Raw genomic sequence first — 21,680 nt, 5'->3', positions numbered from 1 at the left:
CATTTCAAAGATGCCTACAAGAGAAGTTAGAATTTTTTAAAGTCAACCATGTCGAATTTCCGAACTGAGATTACGGTACTTCCTACACTGGTGGTTTTGAGGTATTTTTCAATTTTTTCAATTTTTTCAATTTAAGATTGTGTAACTTGTAGTGCACGTACCGTTATGTGTAATATATAAAATAAAAGGTTATGTTATCAGCATGTATTAAAGTTAAATAAAATTTGTATGTGCACTAAATCAAAAGATATAACGTGTGTAGAAAAAGAACATCTTTGTACCGTTATCTCAGAATTTTGAATATGAAATTAATTGAAATTTTGTACAATTATAATTTATTTAATTACCTATCTACAGTACTACAGTACAAATTTCATTCATCTATCTATTAAAACAAAAAAGTTATAACAAGTTGAATGTTCGTGTCGCGCTTTCGTTTCATCTTGTTTCAAATCACTACGATACTAAAGAAGTTTTCACTTCAAAAACGATTTAAAAATTATCTTTTTGCCAATTTTCCTGTAAAAAAAGTGCTCAAGTGTCAAAAAAAAAACAATCATTCTTTTACGGGTATCTTTCTGAATGAAAATGATTGGGCAGGTTCAGAAACGTTAGGGACTAAACATTTTAGTAATTTCTCGGTTTCGGATTTTCCAACTGTGACAAAAAAAAAAATCCTTCCAATTTAGTTAATTTTATTGGAAAGCTGTCTGGAAAGTTAGAAAAGAAAATTTTTTTTGTCAACATGACAGCTGATTGTTTTTAATAACAAAATTAAGTTAACAGAATTAAATCTATTTATGTGAAAAACTAGTAAAAAGAGCATTATCGGTAATAATTGATATTATTTATTTATTCAAGTAAAGTGAAATTTGTTGTCTGCGATCTGTAAAATTCTAAAGTAAATTTCGAAATCTGACAATAACGCCGAATTCAAACTTATTTAGTCAATTTAGTCAAATTTACGTCCAGAAAATGACGTTGCCTAAATATCTAGTCCCTAATATTTCCTGAGCGTGCCCATTGAAATTTTTTTTAAATTTGTACAAAATTTTTAAAAATAAAAAAACACTCACACTTTAATTTTTTTAACTAGGCAAATTAAAGAAACGTAAAAAAATCGAACTCGAGATAACAATCAGACATGACATTATTTTTTTTCAAAAACAACTCTAAAATTTAAATATTTCGATTAAAAATTTTGCGTTCAATGTCACCTACAAAAATTAGACCCAACTTTTGAAATAAAAAAAAATATTTTTTGAACCGTTAGTAACTTGACATATGTAGACCGTTTTTTTTTTTTTTGGTATTTGAATATTTCGTACACGACTAATCCGATTTCAATGACAATTTTTAAACATAACCGTAATATTAAAACTTTTAATTTCAAAAAACACATTTTTGGATTTTTAAAAAATATTAAATTTTTTTTTTTTTTTTTTTGGAAAAATCAATTTTTTGACATCTTTTTATCTTAGTGAAATATTACGAAATTTCGTTTTTAAGTGTTAATTTATTATTATCTTCAAAATGGCATAATAACTTTTTTTTTGCAAATGTTATAATATTTTGAGCAGGAGTGTTTAAAAAATTTTTTAAAAAAAGGCTCTAGTCATTTTCAATTTTTTTTTTTCTACAAATGTTTTTTATTGAAAATGGTGAAAAAGATCGAGTTAAAGAGAAACTCGACTTAGAGGAAGTCGACTGTATATATTTGCTTCCAAAAATGCAAACAAGCTGTATAATTTTTACTTAAATGCAAAAGTGTATTTTTCGTGTGTCAAACAAGTAAAAATATTTCCCAAAAAATATAAGCTGAACAAAAATAAATTAAATTCTTTAAAACAATCAAGATCTCATGTGTGTAATGTCACACCCTTTAACAGCTTGTTTTTTGTTCCATTTTTTTTTAACACCCTTACAACTTCCTTTGTCATTTGACCTTCTTTGCTGCCAGTTTAACATTCTTCAATGACACCCAATATAACACAGACACACACAAATAAACACTCTTTGGTACATCATCAAATTCCTGTTAAAAGTTTTTTTCAAAAAGTTCACTTGCTTCACCGAGATATTATGATGATGAACGACGACGACACATCAGAAAGCGAGTCCAGCAGCAGCAGTCTTCATTGACATGAAAAATTACTGAGAGAGTTTTGGTTAAATATATTTTGTGAAAGTATATCAAGGAAAACATTTTCATCGATTTTGCCAAATGACATATGGTTGTTGGTTGGTTTGGGTTGGGTTTGGTTTGGTCCATCGACACATCCTTGCTGACATCCTCTTTAAATTTAATGGCAAACAATGATGATGGGAAGTGATGAGACTCCTACCAACATATTATTTTATACGCAATAAGGAACCCATCGATATCGACATCTCACTTTGATGTATTGGCGTGGGTAAACAATTTTTGGTTTCGTCCCTACGGTTTTTTTTGTTCTGAAGTAAAATTTAAAAAAAGGAATGTCCTTGTATCGCCCTGAACCAAACCCACATTTTTATTTCTAGAAAAAAAAGCAGAGTCATTGTGTAGCAGTTTTTCATTCCGTCATTATGGCGGCGGCGAGCGAAACGACAAATGATTTTCTGTGTTGTTGAGTTGCAATTTAACGGTTTTTCCTTGTATGGTTTATGTTTTCTTTTTTTTTTTTTAAATAAAAATCCATTCGAATATATAAAAATAAACTAAAAGGAAATCTCCCAATGACACACAGGAGACGAACGAGGACGACCAACATTGAAGAACGCAGCAGGACGCTCGCTCCCAGCTCCATCCTTGGCACCACCGTTTCAAAGCTGTATAGTCCTTTCCTTACAATGAAAGGGAACGAAATGGAAAGGAATGAAAAATTACTTTCAATTTAAAACTCAATTGATAATAATTGGTATGTGAAATTGTGAACAATCGGGCACTGACGGTGATGGATGTTCTTGACACGGGTTCATATTACCGATGATTAAGGATGCTTACCCTTCGTGGTGCTTTCTGTGTGTAGGGGGTTTCGCTGTTCGTATAGTCCTGCTGCTACTGCTACTGCTTTTGCCCCACAGCACAACGCATTTTATGAGAAAAGTTTTTAACTTTGAAGTGGAAGTTCAGTGTTCACCGTGGGTGTATATTTGCTGCTGCAAACTTTATATCGAGGGCCAGAAAAAAAGAGGGGTTAGGAATCCTTGCAAGGATTGAATTTCATTTGTAAATGATGATAACCGAGTGATGTTGTGTTTTTTCTTTTTTTTGATTGTATGTTTGACTAGACGTCTTGGCGTCTTTTAAAGGAAAACAAAAAAAAAAATTTGAAAGAATTTAAATGTCAGAAAGGTTTTATAAGACTTTTGGTGGCTATGCAATTTGATATTTTGACACATTTGTGAAGATGAAAGAGATCGAAAGAAAAATTTGACAGGAGATTAATAAAGTCATTTTGGGAGGTAATTTTTCTTAAAATATGAACATGGGGTTGTTTTGAGTTATATCAGATTTGTTATAGAAAAGGTCTTTAATTTTGTTGGTCTTTGTTTTGATGAATTTAGGTACATCGAGAAACTTTCACTTCGATTACACTTTAGTTTACAGCCAAAATGAAGGCAGAAACCAAGGTAACCTCTTTTTGAAAAACATGAACTTTTAAATATTTTTTCGAAATTCGTCGATTGAGACATCAAAATAAAGGTTTCTTTAAACTCTTTTCATTTTGATACCTATTACCAACTCATTTTTTTAAGGTTTTTCGAATAAAAAAAATCAAAATTAACCCATTTTCGAAAAAAATGCACTGTTCAAAATTTACTATAAATCTATCGAGTGAGACATCAAATTAAAGGTATTTTTAACCTCTATTCATGAATAAAATTACAAATCTATATTTTTACGATTTTCGAAAAAAAATCCCCTTGCCGAAAAAAATGCATTTTTAAAAATTTCATGCAAATAGCAATATCGAGTGAGACATCAAAATAAAAATGAAATAACAAATCAATTTTTTCTAGATGTTCGAAAAAAACCCAAGGTTAACCTCTAGCCGAAAAAATTAATTTTAAAAAATTCATCCAAATCCATCGAGACAGGCATACAAAAATTAAAGTCTCCTAAGGCTCTAATTATGACTGAAAATAAAAATCTATTTTTTTTTTTTCAATATTTTCGAAAAATCCAAGGTTAACCCCTTGTCGAAAAAATATGAATTTTTAAAAATTTCCGTCAAATCTATCGAGTGAGACATTCAAATTTAAGTCTTTTCAAGATCTATTCATGAATGAAATTACAAATCAATTTTTCAAGATTTTCGAAAAAATCAAAGGTTAAACCTTTGCCGAAAAAAAAATATTTTGAAAAATTTAATCGAAATCTATCGAGTGAGACATCAAAATAAAGGTCTCTTTTAGCTCAGTTCATGGAAGAAATTACAAATCTTTTTACAAATTTAAGATTAATCGAAACAATCTATTTTCTAAACGAAAGTAGGTAGGTACTTTTAAAAATATCCTTCAAATCTAATATAACGAGTGAGATCAAAAAAGGTCTCTTCTCATGAATGAAACTACAAATCTATTTATTTTAAATTTTCGAAAAAAGCCAAAAACGCCAAAAAAACGATTTTTTTTTAAATTTGCTCCAAATGAGTGAGACACCAAAATAAAAGTCTTTTCATGAATAAAATGACAAATATTTCATTTTCGAAAAAAAGTACAAGGTTAACCCCTTTTCGAAAAAAATGCATTTTTAAAAATTTCCTCGAAATCAATCAGTAGACATTAAAATAATGTAGTCTCTTTAAGTTCTATTCATGAATTAAATTAAAAAAACTATTTATTTTATATTTTCGAAAAAAAATCCAAGGTTAACTCCTTGTCGAAAAAACGCATTTTCAAAAATTTTCTTCAAACCTATCGAGTGAGACATCAAAAGAAGGATTTTTTGAGCTCTATTAAATGAATGGTATTACCTACAATTTTTTATTTAAGATTGTCGAACAAAATTCAAGGCTATCAACTTTTCGAAAAAAATGCATTTAGTATTGATAGTTTTCCTTGGAATCCATCAAATGACAAATCAAAATAAAATTCTTTTAAGCTCAGTTTTAAGAATTAAATTACAAATATTTTTATGTTAGATTTTCGAAAAAATCCATTTTCGAAAAAAGTACACTATTAAAATTTTTCCTATAAAACCATCAAAATTAAGGTCTTTTTAAGCTCTTTTAATGAATGAAATATATTACAAATCTTTTCATTCAAGTTTTTCGAAAAAAAAATTAAGGTAAACACTTTTAAGAACAAATGAATAATTTATAAAAAATTCCTTGTTTTTCCTTTATTACACATCTTTTTGACAGATCAAATACATTCTTTAAAACTGTCTCCAAAATGAATAACAACTGTCTTTCAAATCACCTCCTCCATCAATTTTTCTCATTCAACATTCTAATTTAATTTTCTTCAAAAAATTTGTTTTTCACTTTTTTTTCTTGTGTTCATACAAAAAAGGATTTAACTGGATTTCATCTCGTTTATTGCCAGCTTAAAAGTTAAGATACTTTTTATAACAAAAGTAGGTATCATCTTATTGTTTTCCATCAATGTCTCGACAAAAAAAAAAAGAGTCGACAACAGGATCAACTCGTATAAAATACTTTAATCCAGACATACGAAGCAAATATTTTTCATTTGAATGCACATTTGTATAAACGAGAGATTTATGTATATAGGTATTTTTTCGCACCTTGGTAACAAACGAGACGAGGTGGTATCTTTTGTTTTGAACTTCTTTTCCCTTTCCCAAAAAAAAAGTTTAACATCCTTATTGTAAGAAATATCTTGACAGTATGTCAACTGTCTTGACTTTATTTATTTTTTCTTACTCCTTTGTTTATTTTAAACCTTTTTATCTTTTTGTAAAATTTTTGTTAAGGAACCTTGCCATTGAATTGAAAAACCTAGCCAAGCCCCAACTCGCATATAACCTTACTTCCTTTCAACAGATTAATCTGAAGAAAATTTAAGAGCAAGAAGAACACAAAATTTAACAGGATACTATTTTTTTTTACGGTTTTCAGGAAGCTGTCAGCTTGGAAATACTCTCCTGTTAGCTGCTGCTGCTATTACAACTCTGCTGCTCTAGTGTGTGCATTTGAAGTGCAATTTTGTTACATTGAAGAAGGAAAACGCAACCAGCTTGGACTGAAGTCTCTCCTTTCACCCAAAGGATATACGAACAAAAATTATATTATCCCCCAAAAGAAGTCCTTTCCATATACAACAATTCACTATCAACATCACCCACAGCAACAACAACAACAGCACCCAAGTGGCCAAGGATCAAAAGGAAACCTAGCTCAAACTTACAACTAACAACAAAAAAAAAACGACCTGACAGGACGAAAAGATACATACTACAAATACTATAGCACCTCTCCTGAATAAGTCGTCCTTGTGTAGTATAGTGTGTACTCATTGTTGTCCAACACCACCTCAACCCCATTTTCGTCCATTGATTGTCGTCCACTCCTTCTCCAACCTCCTTCCTAAGTCCTGTTTTGGAAAGGAAAATTAAAACACTTGCTTTACATGACAGCAGTGGATACAATGGGAGCTGCAACTTGGAATACAAAAGGCGCTACTATGCCATTTGCCGTTGGCTATGGCCGTAGCATCATTGTCGTTGTCCTGCTAGCTATGATGTCCTCCATTCGAGCCATTACCGAAGAATTGTCACCAGGTAAGTGTGTGTTCTAGTTTTGTAACTTTGTTAAGTATTTTTTTTTCTCTCTATACTTTCCTTTCATTTCTTTCTTTAGTTTAATTTTAATTTTTTTTTTTTTTGTCCAGTTTGGTATCCTTCTGGATGCCTTGACATGAAAAAAAAAATAGTTTTTTGAAGGACTTTTGATCAGTTTTTTAAGATACGTATGTAAAATAATTGCTGAAGGTCTTTCTCTGGGAACCTGGTGAAAGGACACTTCACAATAGCAACAGTAAACAAAAAAAAAAAAAAAAAAACCGTTACATTATGTTATTTTGTAAGTTGATAAATTATTCATGATGTGCAGAGAGTTTTTATGTTAAGAAGCCAGGAACCTAGAAGGAGCATCACACCTTTGTACCTGATGTTCCCATCCTGATCTCTGAAGTGTCCTTCTTTCTGTTTTAATAGGATTTCTTTATTTTTTTTTTTTTTTTTTGCATTTAGCACGGATTTGAAGTTTTTAACGCTGATGCGGATATAATATCTGCTGCACGAGTAAACATACAACTCAATCTTCTCATGTGTATAGGTGTGCAATTTTATTCTGAAGAATTTATCCTCGATTGATATGTGTGTGTGTGTAATGTCAGTTTCAGTTTGTTAAACAAAAATTCACAGGATTTAAATATTTTATAACTTTTATCGGATGTTTTTCTTTGGAAAAAAAAGTATAAGTTAAGGAGGATGATTTACATGAAAGTTTAAGTACCGCCTTGTGAATGTGTCTTTCCTATAGTACCTCATACCTACGACACGTGTATGGTGTATCCTGGTGATGAAGCAGCAACGCGATTGCAATTTATTTAACATATTAAAGAGAAGAGTAAGTATAACCTTGTAGGTATAATGTAGGTATATTCTGCTGTTGACTGACTTTTTAAATGTAAATATAAATGGGTCAACTTTGTTCATATGTATCTTAGAGAAGGTGTAAAATTATGAGACTTTTAAGTTTTGGTCATTAAATGAAGGGCTATGTCAACGTGAAAGATCATAAATTACACACGTATACAGTTATTCAAAGGAAAATAATTAAAGGTTTTATCTTATGTTGATTTTATGAAACTGATATTTAAGATGATGGTTACACATACACAATTTTTATGAAAGAAAAATAAAATAGTATCAAGACCCAGTCATTAGATATATTATAGGTAAAAGTTACAAGGTACTGGTAATAAATGACAACTTTTGTATTTGTTGTTAAAATAACGTCGTTTTTAATATCTCGTGTTGAAATGAATAAAAACACTATTATTTGCATTTAATTACATTTTCAAGTTTATGATTTAAAATTTAAAATATATTTTTAAGTGCTTTTTAGCGAACATAATTTATTTGGTTTCGATTAAACAAAAGAGCTGAGCAGCGAACTTCATTTTTATTAATCCTTTTTTTTGTACGTTCGCAATTATTTTAATGTTATTTCTTAGGTGAAAAATTGTTAAGCAAAACCCAATAAAAATATTGTTAACAAATTAATCTTTTGTAGTTCGAGAAAAATAAATTTAAACGTATAAAAACGGCAAAAAAAAATATAATAAAAATTTTAAAAAATCGTAAAGTATTAAAATTTTTGATTTGTACACTAATTTTGGAATTCAATATTTTAAAAGAATTAAAAACCACTAAAACTGCATCAATTTTTTGATAGGTGTTGTACAAAAAAATAAAACGTTAAAGCAAAAACTACAAAAACTGCCAATAATCCAAAAAATCGAAATTAAATACATACCTATAAAAAAATTTTATAACGGGAAATTTTGAATGTGATCTTTTAAAGGAGCCATTTTCCTACCACAATTAACAAACATTTTAAAAATATTTTCTTTACCTCGAGCGAAAAAAAATTTATGATAAAGTTACAAATTTTTATGGGGAAAGTATGACCCTAGAGGCACAAGTTACTGACATCCAAACAAATATTTTTTGCCTTATTTAGGTCCTAAACTTTCGATCTAGGGGGTGTTTCCCCCGAAAACATCACTTTGGGAAATAACGGACACCCTAATGTACATAATATATGTAACTCGCAAATTTTTAGAGTGATTTTGGGCTCAAAGACGAAACTAGAAATAAAGCACGCCGATAAAATAAAATGAATACACGACTGGGTCGTACGAACTTGCTCATAGAGTTCAATCTATCTATCTTAGACTTTTTATATAGAAATTTAGAAAATGTATAAAATACAAGAATATAAAATTTGTTTTTCAAAGGAATAAAACAACATCTGAAATCAAATTGAATTCCAAAAAAAAAGTTCCTATGCAATTTGATTTCTCTTATTAAGATGCATTTAAAAAAAATATTTGCAAAATCTTTAGAGCCGTTCTTTAAAAACAATTTTTTTTTTTAAATGGGAATGCCATTTTTTAGAAAGAACTTATCAACATCTATAACTAAAATTTAAAAATAAAATCAATTTATCGTTTTCAAAAAATTACATATCAAAAAAAAATGTTGTCAATTCTTTTTTTTTTCAAAATTTTAGTCGTGATTTATAGCAAAATTATATAAATGCTTTTGTTGAAAACTTTGTTGATAAATGATTTTGAAAAAAAAATCCGAAATTCCGGGGCCCACTTTTATTGCATACTCTATCGTCGTAATGTCATGTCCAATTGTTATCTCAACAAAAAATGTAGAACTTAGTATAGTACCTATATCGCAAGTAAAAATATAAAATATAAACAAAGTTCAAAACAATTACTTTTATTAAAATGCATTTTTAGAAAAAAATATTTTTAAATTCAATAGACTCGTTAAAAAAAAACTTGTTTTTAAAAATTTTAGAGTTGGTATAGCTTAATTTCGAAAAAATTCAGTTTCCCATTTTCGAAAATTTGATTTTTCAAAAAAAATAATTTCCAAATTTTGTTTGATAAAAAAATAAAATGCACGACTGGGTCGCACGAACATGCTCTTAGAGTTCAAGTTGCTTAAATATTTAAGACTTTTTATATACAAACTTGGGAAATGTAGGTACATAAAAAAAAAAAAAAAAAAAAAACAAAAATTCATTTTTCAAAAAAATAAAACAATATCTGAAATCAAATCGCCCCACAAAAAAAGTATGCAATTTTATTTGATATATTAAGGTGCATTTTTAGAAAAAAAATTTTCAAAATCGTTAGAGCCGTTTTTTAAAAAACTAATTTTTTATAAATAATTTTTTGAAAAAAAAGTTTAAAAATAAAAGCTGGTATGCCATTTTGTAGAAATAACTAATCAACATCTAAAAACAAAATTTCAAAAAAATTCAATGTCCCGTTTTCGAAAATTTGATTTTTCAAAAAAAAATTTCAAATTTTTTTTAAAAATCCAAAAATTATTTTTTTCAAAATTTTATTTTTGGCTTATATTAAAATTGTATTAATGCTTTTTTATAAAAAATTTCGTTGAAATACAATAAGTAGTTTTGCAGAAAATCCGATTTGAAAAAAGCGGTCCTATGGCAGGTACCGTTAATAATGATTTTCAAAAAAAATTTTTTTCTTCAAAAGATAGATCTTGTTTAAAAACTAACATTTTAATTTTTTTAACAAAATCGTTATAGCCGTTTTCGTGAAATTAAACTTTTCCGAAATTTTTGTATGACAGGTACCGTTATTTTTGGTCCAAAAAAATTAATTCCAAAAACGCCTCTGGAGAGTCTCCAAAAACTGCTACATAGCAAGTTTGAAGTCAATCGGTCCATCCGTTTAGGCTCTAGTTCCTTATACAGACAGACAGACAGACTGACAGACTGACAGACTGACAGACTGACAGACTGACAGACTGACAGACTGACAGACTGACAGACTGACAGACTGACAGACTGACAGACTGACAGACTGACAGACTGACAGACTGACAGACTGACAGACTGACAGACTGACAGACTGACAGACTGACAGACTGACAGACTGACAGACTGACAGACTGACAGACTGACAGACTGACAGACTGACAGACTGACAGACTGACAGACTGACAGACTGACAGACTGACAGACTGACAGACTGACAGACTGACAGACTGACAGACTGACAGACTGACAGACTGACAGACTGACAGACTGACAGACTGACAGACTGACAGACTGACAGACTGACAGACTGACAGACTGACAGACTGACAGACTGACAGACTGACAGACTGACAGACTGACAGACTGACAGACTGACAGACTGACAGACTGACAGACTGACAGACTGACAGACTGACAGACTGACAGACTGACAGACTGACAGACTGACAGACTGACAGACTGACAGACTGACAGACTGACAGACTGACAGACTGACAGACTGACAGACTGACAGACTGACAGACTGACAGACTGACAGACTGACAGACTGACAGACTGACAGACTGACAGACTGACAGACTGACAGACTGACAGACTGACAGACTGACAGACTGACAGACTGACAGACTGACAGACTGACAGACTGACAGACTGACAGACTGACAGACTGACAGACTGACAGACTGACAGACTGACAGACTGACAGACTGACAGACTGACAGACTGACAGACTGACAGACTGACAGACTGACAGACTGACAGACTGACAGACTGACAGACTGACAGACTGACAGACTGACAGACTGACAGACTGACAGACTGACAGACTGACAGACTGACAGACTGACAGACTGACAGACTGACAGACTGACAGACTGACAGACTGACAGACTGACAGACTGACAGACTGACAGACTGACAGACTGACAGACTGACAGACTGACAGACTGACAGACTGACAGACAGACGGACAGACGGACTTCCGGGACCCACTTTTTTCGCATTGTCTATCATCGTAATGTCATGGAAAAATGTTATCTCAACTTTTTTTTTTTGTACGAATGCATAACTTGATATATAGTACCTATATCGCAAGTAAAAAACTGAATAGTTTTTATACTGTTAGTAATAGTTAAACATGTTATTGCAAAGTTTTCTTGATTCCTGACTTTTTTGTAAATGGGTAAACGAAAAATTGGTATTTATCCTAAACCGTTTTAGCAACCGTTATTTTTAAATACGACAAATATATGTATTTATAAATAAAAAAAACTTTCAAAATTAAAAACAAATGTGTTGAACTGGCTAAATACATCTCACACCAAAAAATAAACAGGCCATATTGAAAAGAAAAATTCAAAAATGGCACAAATTTACATACAAACCCTAAAATAATGACTAAAAGACACCGAAGACACTTTTACAACAAACTTATTTCTATATGTATTTTCCTCCAAAAGACACCACAAGTCTTAAAACCTATAAAATGTGGTAAGAAAAAGTGCCCCACTTCAACACGAACAAAAAAAAATTGTTTTTCATTTAAATTAAAAAAATAAATAAAAAAAAAACTTCATTTTTATGACTTTTTAACGCAAGTCGTTATGCCAAAGGGAGTTGCAAATTGTTTTGTTATATTTTTTTTTTGTCTCAATTTCAAACTTTCACACAGGACACAAAGTCTAAAAGACAAAGGAACAACAAGGAACATAATAAAGAGCACCTGTTACAAGGCAAAATACCTTCAATGGCTTTTTTCGTTGCTGTTGTAAAGGGGGGAATATCTCTACATATTGTGTATATTCTTTTTGAAGTTAAATGGGATTTTTTTTTTGGTTTTTTTTTTAGATTGAAACTAAGACCGCCTTAAGGGACAGTAAGAGAGATTTTAATGGAATAAATTGACAAGCTGCTGTTGAAAACTCTCTAGCATCATAATCGCACACTGATTAAGCCTAAGGACAAAGGTGTTACGGACTTAAATATGGGTGGTAGTATGATGTAGATGTGATGGCTCTGTGAGGAGTGTCAGTCCGAGGTCTCTAAGTGCTGTTTGATGTTTCAATATGTTGTCTTTGTGGTTCTGTGTGATAATGGCTAAACTAGAGGACAAATTTGGTATGATATTATCCAAAAGGTACCTTGCAAATGCATCTAGATCCTTCCCAGAGGCATGCGGTTGATATATAAATTCAATTACTACAAAATTTTGAGTTTCGGTTTGGACAACATGACATGACAAAGTATATGTACCTGCTTCAGGCTGTCTTAATCAACAGACGTTTAAATGAATAAAGTTTTGAATTAAAAAAAAATAATAATAATAATTAAATAAATTACATGGAACATAAAAAAGAGATACAAATTTACAATTTGTTCCGGAAAATTTTATTTCATGAATGAAACTTTAAAAAAAATGTGTAAAACCTATACCAAAAAGTCTATCACCCTGTTTTACTAAAACCTGTAACCACCAATTACACTGGTCTGCAAAATGTATCCTTTTTTTCTCCTTCAAATATTTTTTTTGAAATTATAAAAGATTTGACTTTCCTGAATCTTAATTTGGTTTCAGAAAAATTCTAGCACGTACCATTTTTTTTTTTTAAACTGATTTTTGAAAAATATGAGTAGTTTGTAGAAAAAAACCCTTTTAGATTTGTATTGAGCACATATTTGGAAGACTTTTTTTTCATAATATCAATTTAAATTTATTAATTAAAGTTTACACACATTTTTAGATACTAATTGACAAAAACAGCAAAAATATTGAAATCCTGCAGCTTTTAGTAAATCTCACATGAACAAAAACACCCTAATTAAGGAAAATGTAAAATCTCAACGCCCCACTGTGGGCTAGAACGCTATTTTAGCTGAAATTAATTTAAAATGTCAACTTCTTCCAAAATTAATAATTTTGGTCTCATTCGATAGATAAATGGACTAGTTATAATTTCTCATTAAAAGTTGAGGTCAAAACATTCATTGGCTACCTAAAAAACACAGTCGAAAGCAATTTTTCGAAAAAAAAAAACAAAAAATTCCACTTTTTCCTCTATCCATTTATTCGTTTACTGAATTTGTTTTATCAATGAGTGATGTACATATCTTAATATAGTATTTGCTAATAAATTGTTATTAATTATTTTATTGAACTTGTGTGTATAAATTTAAAAGTAAAGTATGTTAATAGCACCGATTTCATATAAAACGAATGTTCCTAAGCTTTAAAAAAAAGGCACGCGTAGACACACTCTAGAAATAATTTTAAAAAGTAGCTAGCCTATATGGCTTTATGTTTTATATAAAACTATGTCCTACAAGAGCAAACTTTTTTCGCTGTAACCCCGAAAGTATAGGGAGCAAAATATTCAGAAAAACTACTTACGATGAAAAGAAAACGAGTTGAATGTTTTCAAATAACGATTTTGTTATATCCATCAACTTTTTATATTCCATAATAAGCAAAAACAACTTTTGTTCGCTTCAATGATACCATTTTCGAATTTGATGCGTTCAAACTTCAAAACCCGTTTTTTTGTTTTTTAGACCAATTATATGTGTTGTAAATTTGAAAACCTCATTTTACATAATAACTCGCTTATTTTTGGTGTTGTTCTAGTCTAGTCAAAACGAAGATTTATTATTTGTTGTAGACACAATTTTTTCTTCTTTTTTATTCTTGATGTCAATTACCATGTACCTAAATATATTAAAAATTTGTTTTAATCTACCATTTATTTAACAATGTATTTTATTACTTGCTTCACAAAGTTCTTTCTACCTTAAAAACACACCCTTTCGCCCAAAACATTTCAATGCACTCTTTTAGTTATTGGTTCACATTGTTCGATCGATTTCGAAAACTTCAAAATTGCTTCAAACTGTCAAAACTGAAGGATCATTCATGTTTATTTTGTTTCTAAAGTGAAATTACTACTGCTTTGTACATGGATGCAATTTTATCTGCAATTTTAATGGAACAAGCAGAATTTAAAAGAAAAATGAAGAAGACACATTTTGTGAGACAAATCAAATATGTAAGTGAAATGCAAAACATGGGCAGTATTATTGCAAATTTTAAAACAAAAATGAATTAGTGTAAAGCGAATGAGGTTGCTAACACAGAAGGAGTGCGCAATTCCCGAAGGTACCTGGAGAATTGCGCACTGCAAACACAGAGGCAGTGATGAATTATAATATTTCATGCCATGAGGCATTATGTATTTTGTATTACATCAACAACAAATAAACTATACAAAACAATAAAAATATAAGTTTTGATAATATTTTGTCCGAAAATTGCAAATTCATTGAAAAATGCACTAAATTCAAAGTAAACTGAATTCGATGAGAAAATCTAAATGAGTGAAAAAATGCAGAACACCTAATTTCACTTTCGGCAAGTGAATGCCCAAAAAGTTAAATGCAGAATGTGAAAGTCCCAAATATTAATTTTCAATCAAGTTCTTGTTGATGTTTAATCAAAAATACATATTATTTTTTCGTAATATGTTGCTTTTTTAATCCAAATCAAAAGCGCAAAATGGAATTTGCTAAGAGAAACCATTAGTTATGTTGGCCACCAAGATTTTGAGATATCAAAAATTTCTATTTCTAATATCTTTAAAAGACGGCGTTTTGAGATTGCATTTTGCATAAGAAGTTTTGCAAAATTTAACGGTGATGTAATTCGACGTCAAAATACCAAAAAAAAAATGATCTGGAGAATTCCAAATCGAACTAAAATCAAAAAAAAAAATTACGCCAACCCTCAACGTCAGCTGAGGCTCTTACTCAAACAAACATAAACATCCGTTTCAGATTTTGGAGGGGGCTCGAGCATCTGAGCTGCCTCTAAATCTTTAAGATTTACGAAAAAGTTTCAGTAAATCATGTTCATTATGATGAAATCAACTAAATAATAACATGATCTTGAAGGCTTGGGGGGGGGGGGGGCTTCAGCCCCCTGAGCCCCCCCCCCCTCAATACGCCACTGATACACATAATGATACATGTCTTCGAGGTATTTTTTAATGCTGATGCCAAAAAATCTAAAATCAAGAAAATCTGACGTCTCTGAAAAAAGTTATACCAGTTTTTCATCTGTCAACCCATATTATTATAACAGTTGCAAACTTACTACCGAAAAACCCTTAAAAGTTATGGTGGAGGAATTTCTATTAGCATTTATTCCGAGGTGAAACCCTTATTTGACTGGATTATTAGAAAAGTATACTTTTGTTCTTGGGAGAAAAATAAAAGAATTTTTAAAGATCAGTTTCTTTATGGTAAGATTAGACAAACCTACTACACTTACTTAAATTTTGATATCTCGGAGAAGAAAAGAGATATTGAGACGATTAAAACTGAATTTGAAAGAAAAATAAACAATATCTTTCATAAACCATAAAAATTTTAGTTGAAAAAGATTACCTTATCCAAAAGTATTGCTTCAAAGACATCAAAAAAATGGGTTTTTGAAGATTTCTAACGGGAATATCTATAATATGTGACGTGCTAAACCAATTCTGACTTCAGATTCGGAATCAGCACACAAAAATCCTTTAGAAAAGTATAGTTTTTTTTTTTAAGGGGGATTTCCTTGCCCACCAGTGTTATTTGTCCATCATCTTAAGACTGTTTTCTCATTTGAATTAGAAAATCAGGATATAATTGCAAAATCCCCACCGTGCGGAAGCAAAAAAAAAAAAAAAACCTCTTCCTTGTTGTCTTTTCCCACGAATTCAAAAGCCCAAAAATAAACAAAAAAAAAAAACATCGCCTATTTATTTTCTTGTTTATTATAATGGTTTCTTTAGTATCCGGATGGTGGTCAAACTTGAATCGTCGTCATCGTCCTTTTCGTCCTAAATTTTAAATACAGCAGAATTTTTTTTCTGGTTTGAATAATTTTTTTTCTGTAACCTAGAGATGGGAAAAAAATAACAACAACAACATGAAAAAAAATAAGTTAAATAAACTAACTAACAAGCAAAAGCCCACCCCCATTGCACACTTCTTCTTTTAATCATCATCAGACCATTAAATAAGACGTGAATGTCCCCTCAAGGGATGTTGTTCGTTGAATAATTGTTGAAATTTTTTTTTTTTCGTAATTAAATTGACGGTAGCGGCGATGACGACATGGTACATGAAATTTTCATGTCACACTTAAAAAAAAAAAAAAACGATGAAATAAAAAATAAAATAACAAAGAAATATTTTAAATTTTTTCTTAAAAAGAAAAAAAAAGAACACAGAAAAAAAGTTAACAATTTAAGGACACAAATTGTTCACCGACACGACGCGACGTGCCACATCACACAAAATTGAAAAAGACAGATTTTTTTTTTTTTTGTAAAATTAAGGAGGGTTTGTTTTTGGAGGTTTGAGATAATTATTATGTTTTTTTTATAAGGATTTTATGGTATAATTAATATTTCGTCTGAAGGGCAAGCTCAAAGAAGTTTGTGGTTTTAAGTTCCTTTTTTTGGTTTTGTTTACCTTAGCTTTTCTCCCTTCAATTAATTAAAAAAAAATTGTAATTTTTCACATCTTTGAAGCCGGGCTCTTCTTCTTGAAAAACACTAAAAATGTGTATATACATAAATTTGGGATAATTTTATACCCTTTAACCTCAATAGATTGCAGTTTAAATGCAATAAATTCAACTGCCACACAAATATACACAAAAATGGAAACCTTTATGAGTAACATACACATTTACCACTCGCAGTTTCCATTCCCCAAATGCACAAAAATACAACGGGGATATATATGATTCCCCGCAAATGTAACCCTCTGACCCCTAAAACGAGTCTTGCTGATGCTTCATCCTCGCTTCATATTTCGCCCAAAAAAACTTTAGTTATTTTTCTGGATCCTTTTTTGCTACATGGTAGATTGGCGGTTTGTTTTTGTTTTTTGTTTCCATTTATTTTTTTTTTGTCTTCTTTTTCAATACAATTGTTGTTGTTTTTGGGGTCTGAATGGTAGTGGTTGCGGGTTTGCTATATATCCAACTCATAGAAATGTGTTTTTTATTTTTTTATTTTTTTGACGTCAATTCCAGAGCCAGAGAGTGTCCTGTTTCGTGTTGCCAAAACAGAGCATCATCCTTCTGCATATTCTCGCTGCTCTACACACATCCTGCTGTCCTGCTGCTGCTGCTTGTTGTTGTGTTGGCTAAAGTCGAGACTCGAGAGTGCTGAAAAGCTTCCAATTGCGCTGACCAATTCGACTCTTAATTTGAATATTTGATGACTTTGCCATGAAATAACTGTTTTGTGTACATACAAAGTGTTCACATGTTTTTTTTTTTTTTGTTTTATTTTATTATTTTCTGTTCCTTTTAGTTTGGGTATTGGGAGGAGGAAGGTACGTATATGGCTTTTTGTTATGCCAATACTATTTGTCCATATAATGGGGTACGAATTGGTAGATATTTGTGTGTGTGAGTACTTTTGGTTGTTTTTAAATAAATAAACTCATGTGCAATTGTATAATGAAATATTTTGTAGCAGCAGCAGCAACGTTGCAGTTGCCTGAAACATAAAATAGATGAATATTGTGTTCAACTACATATATTATATAGAGTCTGTTAGGTATGCTTTATGCATCACATGAACACATTTTTCTCAATTTGAAGTAGATACATACCAACAAATAAAAAATAAAATTTTGGTTAAAACCTGCAAAGTTTTTGGATAAAGTTTTCGATTTATATTTATTTATTTATTTATTTTAATTTTAAATGGATGCAAAAACATATTAGTTAGTTAGTTAGTGGTTTTTGTGTGTTCAATTAGATTTGAGATTAAATATTTGTTTTTAATGTCTTTTTCACATTGTTTTTGGTAATTTATCAATATACATTGGTACTTCAATTGAATTATGTTAGTTTCTTAAAAATTTAAGTTTTATAACAGAAAAATTTTATGTCACACTATACCGAGCTTCCAAGTTAATTGGCTCTATCAAATTCAATTTTTTATATTTTTTTTTAAGCATTTTACTAAAAATTTTGTATAGCTAGAGATAACTTTAGCAGAATTACAAGTTTAAATTAACTGTACAAAATAAGCAAAGATATATCAAAATGAATCCTAAACATTTTTGGAAATTTATTAATATTAAAAAAAGTTCGTGTCCATATCCATATCCATCTGTTCTAAAGTCAAATAAAATGTGTGGTCATGACCCTCGTGTTATAACAAAAATTAATATTTTCAGACTTTCATCATGACGCTTTTAACTGTGATACTTCGATCTGTGATAAATGCGACAAAAATTGTCAAGAAGATTTGACTTTTTGAAACCTTTTTCATACTTGACTGATATAAATTTTGTTGTAAAAACTGACATTTTCAAAGTTCATATCTAATCTTGAAGACATTTGTATACATTCTATAGGTTAAAAACTATACAACACGGATTTATAAAAGGACGCTCTACTGTGACTTTTCTCATGAAATTTGCAGAAAATTGTATTGAATCATTTAAAACTAAGAAACAGTTAGATTGCCTCTTTACAGGCTTCAGCAAGGCATTTGACTAACTCTCGCATAAGATTTTGTTAGGAAAATTAAGAATTCTTGGATTTAATGAAAGCTTTGTTTTGTGACTTCAATCGTATTTATTGAATAGATCATACTCGGTGATTTTCAATTATCATTGTTCATTAAACTGCTTTTTTGTTAACTTTGGAATATACAGCAAGGTAGGCATTTAAGACCTATACTTTTATACTATTCATAAATGACTTCAAAATAAAAGGTCTTATTTATGTTTTTCGTTCATTATAAATTAAAAAATTGACTCTTTGCACCATTTGTCTCGTATTAATTTTAATATTCCTCAACCAAACTACAGAAATGTCCAATCCAAATATATAATCTCAAACTATCGCACCATGTACGAATGATTTTCTCCTTTAAAATTAAAATTCAGTTTGTTAAATATTTTTAATAATAGATATCTAAAATTTATTAGACCAATCACAATATTAAAAAAAAAAAACATAATTTATTTTTTGCTTGATTTTTGACAAAATGTTAAACTTTGGAAGTATTTGGTATTTGTTAACCAGTAGAATTTTTGTTTATAATCAAGTTTTCTGCTCAGCTCTTTTGTTTTAATTGCCTTTAATTCACTATGTATTATATGTTCCTGTTTCAAGCTAATATTTATTTTTTAACAACAAACTAGTACCAACAAAAATAAATACACGAACAATTAAATGACTTAAATTAAAAAAAAAAATATATACACACTACTTAAATTCCTTTCAACATTTTAAAATCCTTTTTATATAAAAACATGATTTTCTACTTTTTGCTAGTTGAATTGTGGTATTTACCCAAAAAGACCTCATGAATCTCATTTTCATCATCATCATCAGTATTTTAGAATTGAATTTCAAAAATAACAGAGTTTGAGATTGATCAATATTATCTCTGCCACACTAATTTTAAACAATGCTGTGGTCCTTCAAAAATTCCAAAAATAAAGTTCAAACACCACTTGAATATAAATAACTGCCAACATAAAATAAATAAGTTAAATTCGAAATTGTGTCCCACGAATTCGATGTTCTAATCCAAAATTTTAAAACGTATTGATGTAAAATTTAAAAAATTGTGTATGATAAAATAGCGTAAAACTTTTAAAACAAAGTTAAAAGGACTAAAAAATTTTGGAATTAGTTGAATAAAATCAACCATCAAACGATTTTGGCGATGTTGATGATTTTCAAAAATATTTTCAATTTTAGATCCGATTTTCAAATTTTTGAACAAAAAATAACAATAAGCAATTTAATCAAAATCCTTTTCGAGAAATTCAATAAAAAAGAAATAAATTTGCAAATCCAATACAAACCCTCAAAAATCTCTTCGCTGTTGAGCAAGTTAAAACAACAAATACTATACAAAAATTTTAAACTAATACTCTTCTCCAAGTTGTCCTTGTTTTTGTTTGTTGGAGTCATTAATAAAAAAAACCAAAGAGAAGAGGGGAACTCTTCCTTTCTGTATCATCTTCAACGCAGTACCTTGAAGACTCTACCAGGAAAAAAAAACTCTTCTCGTCTTCTTTCGGTTAATTTATTCAACGTAAACGGTTCGTTAAATCCTAATTCAATGGTTGTGATTTGTTCCGATTTTACCTTTTTTGTGTTTGCAACTGTATGAGTGTGTCACCTTAGAAATTTTAAGACAATTTTTTTTCTTTTTTTTTTTGTATTTCAAAAGAAGAATTACTCATCCAATTTCTATATAACTTAGGAAATGATACAAGGACAAGGGGCAAGGAAGAAAATGAAGATGAAGTAGAGGTTCAATTCAAGGGTAGCTAAGTGGAAGAGGACAACCTCATGAACTCAATATCTTATTATTATTATTATTATGATTATGAATGCAAATGGAAAATATTTATATGAACCCAAAGACATTCTCGTTCTTAGGACATTAATTTTCCAATACAAAACCCTCTTTTAACTCACCCTCCTTTACCCATCTGTGACTGATTCATGAGTTTTTTTTTTTTTTTTATTTGGAGACGCACATTTGCCAAATGGCAAATGGATGGGAATTCTGAGAGAGAAAGATGATGAATGGGTTTAGGCTTTGACCCAAATAAATTTGTCAATTTATCATGCGAAGTGGAGAAGAATATAGAGAGGCTTTGGGGTTTTGCTTCTTCTTCTTAAAAAGGTATATAAACTCCCTCCAACAAACAAACATACATACAATATACAAATCTTATCGAAAGGAATAGAGTGAGAGTCTATTGAGAAAATTCAAGTGAAGGACCGATTTCTTTGAACACCTAATGAAAAGGAAACGATTTTCACCGTGAATAAGAAGTAAAGTGATTGTGAAAAGAAAAAAAAAATAAATAAACTTTTAGAACCTTTTTTTTTCATGATTTTTGTTAGAAATGATTTTTTTTTTTTATTTTGTATTTTGTCCTCCTAAGTGCAACACTTTTGGGTTAACTCAATTCAAAAAACGTTTATTTCCTTTTATTTTTGGTTTATTTTTTTTTTCTGATTTACTTTTACCCTTTCTGCTAGATGTTATTTGTTTATCTTAAACCCTTTCAAGTATTTTATTATTTCTATCA

At 30.0% G+C, this 21,680-nt stretch overlaps 1 protein-coding gene across 1 annotated transcript in view; it reads left to right on the top strand.

Annotated features, from left to right (window-relative positions):
- The window catches only part of LOC129907274 (semaphorin-2A), a 293,539-nt gene that overhangs the window by 17,203 nt on the left and 254,656 nt on the right, over window positions 1-21,680 (top strand). The window contains exon 2 of the mRNA XM_055983391.1: window positions 6,072-6,733. Coding sequence (XP_055839366.1) covers window positions 6,583-6,733 — 151 coding nt within the window. The 5' untranslated portion in view covers window positions 6,072-6,582. The remainder of the gene's footprint in view (window positions 1-6,071; window positions 6,734-21,680) is intronic.

The sequence above is a fragment of the Episyrphus balteatus genome, chromosome 1 (assembly GCF_945859705.1).
Source record: "Episyrphus balteatus chromosome 1, idEpiBalt1.1, whole genome shotgun sequence".
NCBI lineage: Eukaryota > Metazoa > Arthropoda > Insecta > Diptera > Syrphidae > Episyrphus > Episyrphus balteatus.
This window is presented reverse-complemented; position numbering and strand designations above follow the sequence as displayed.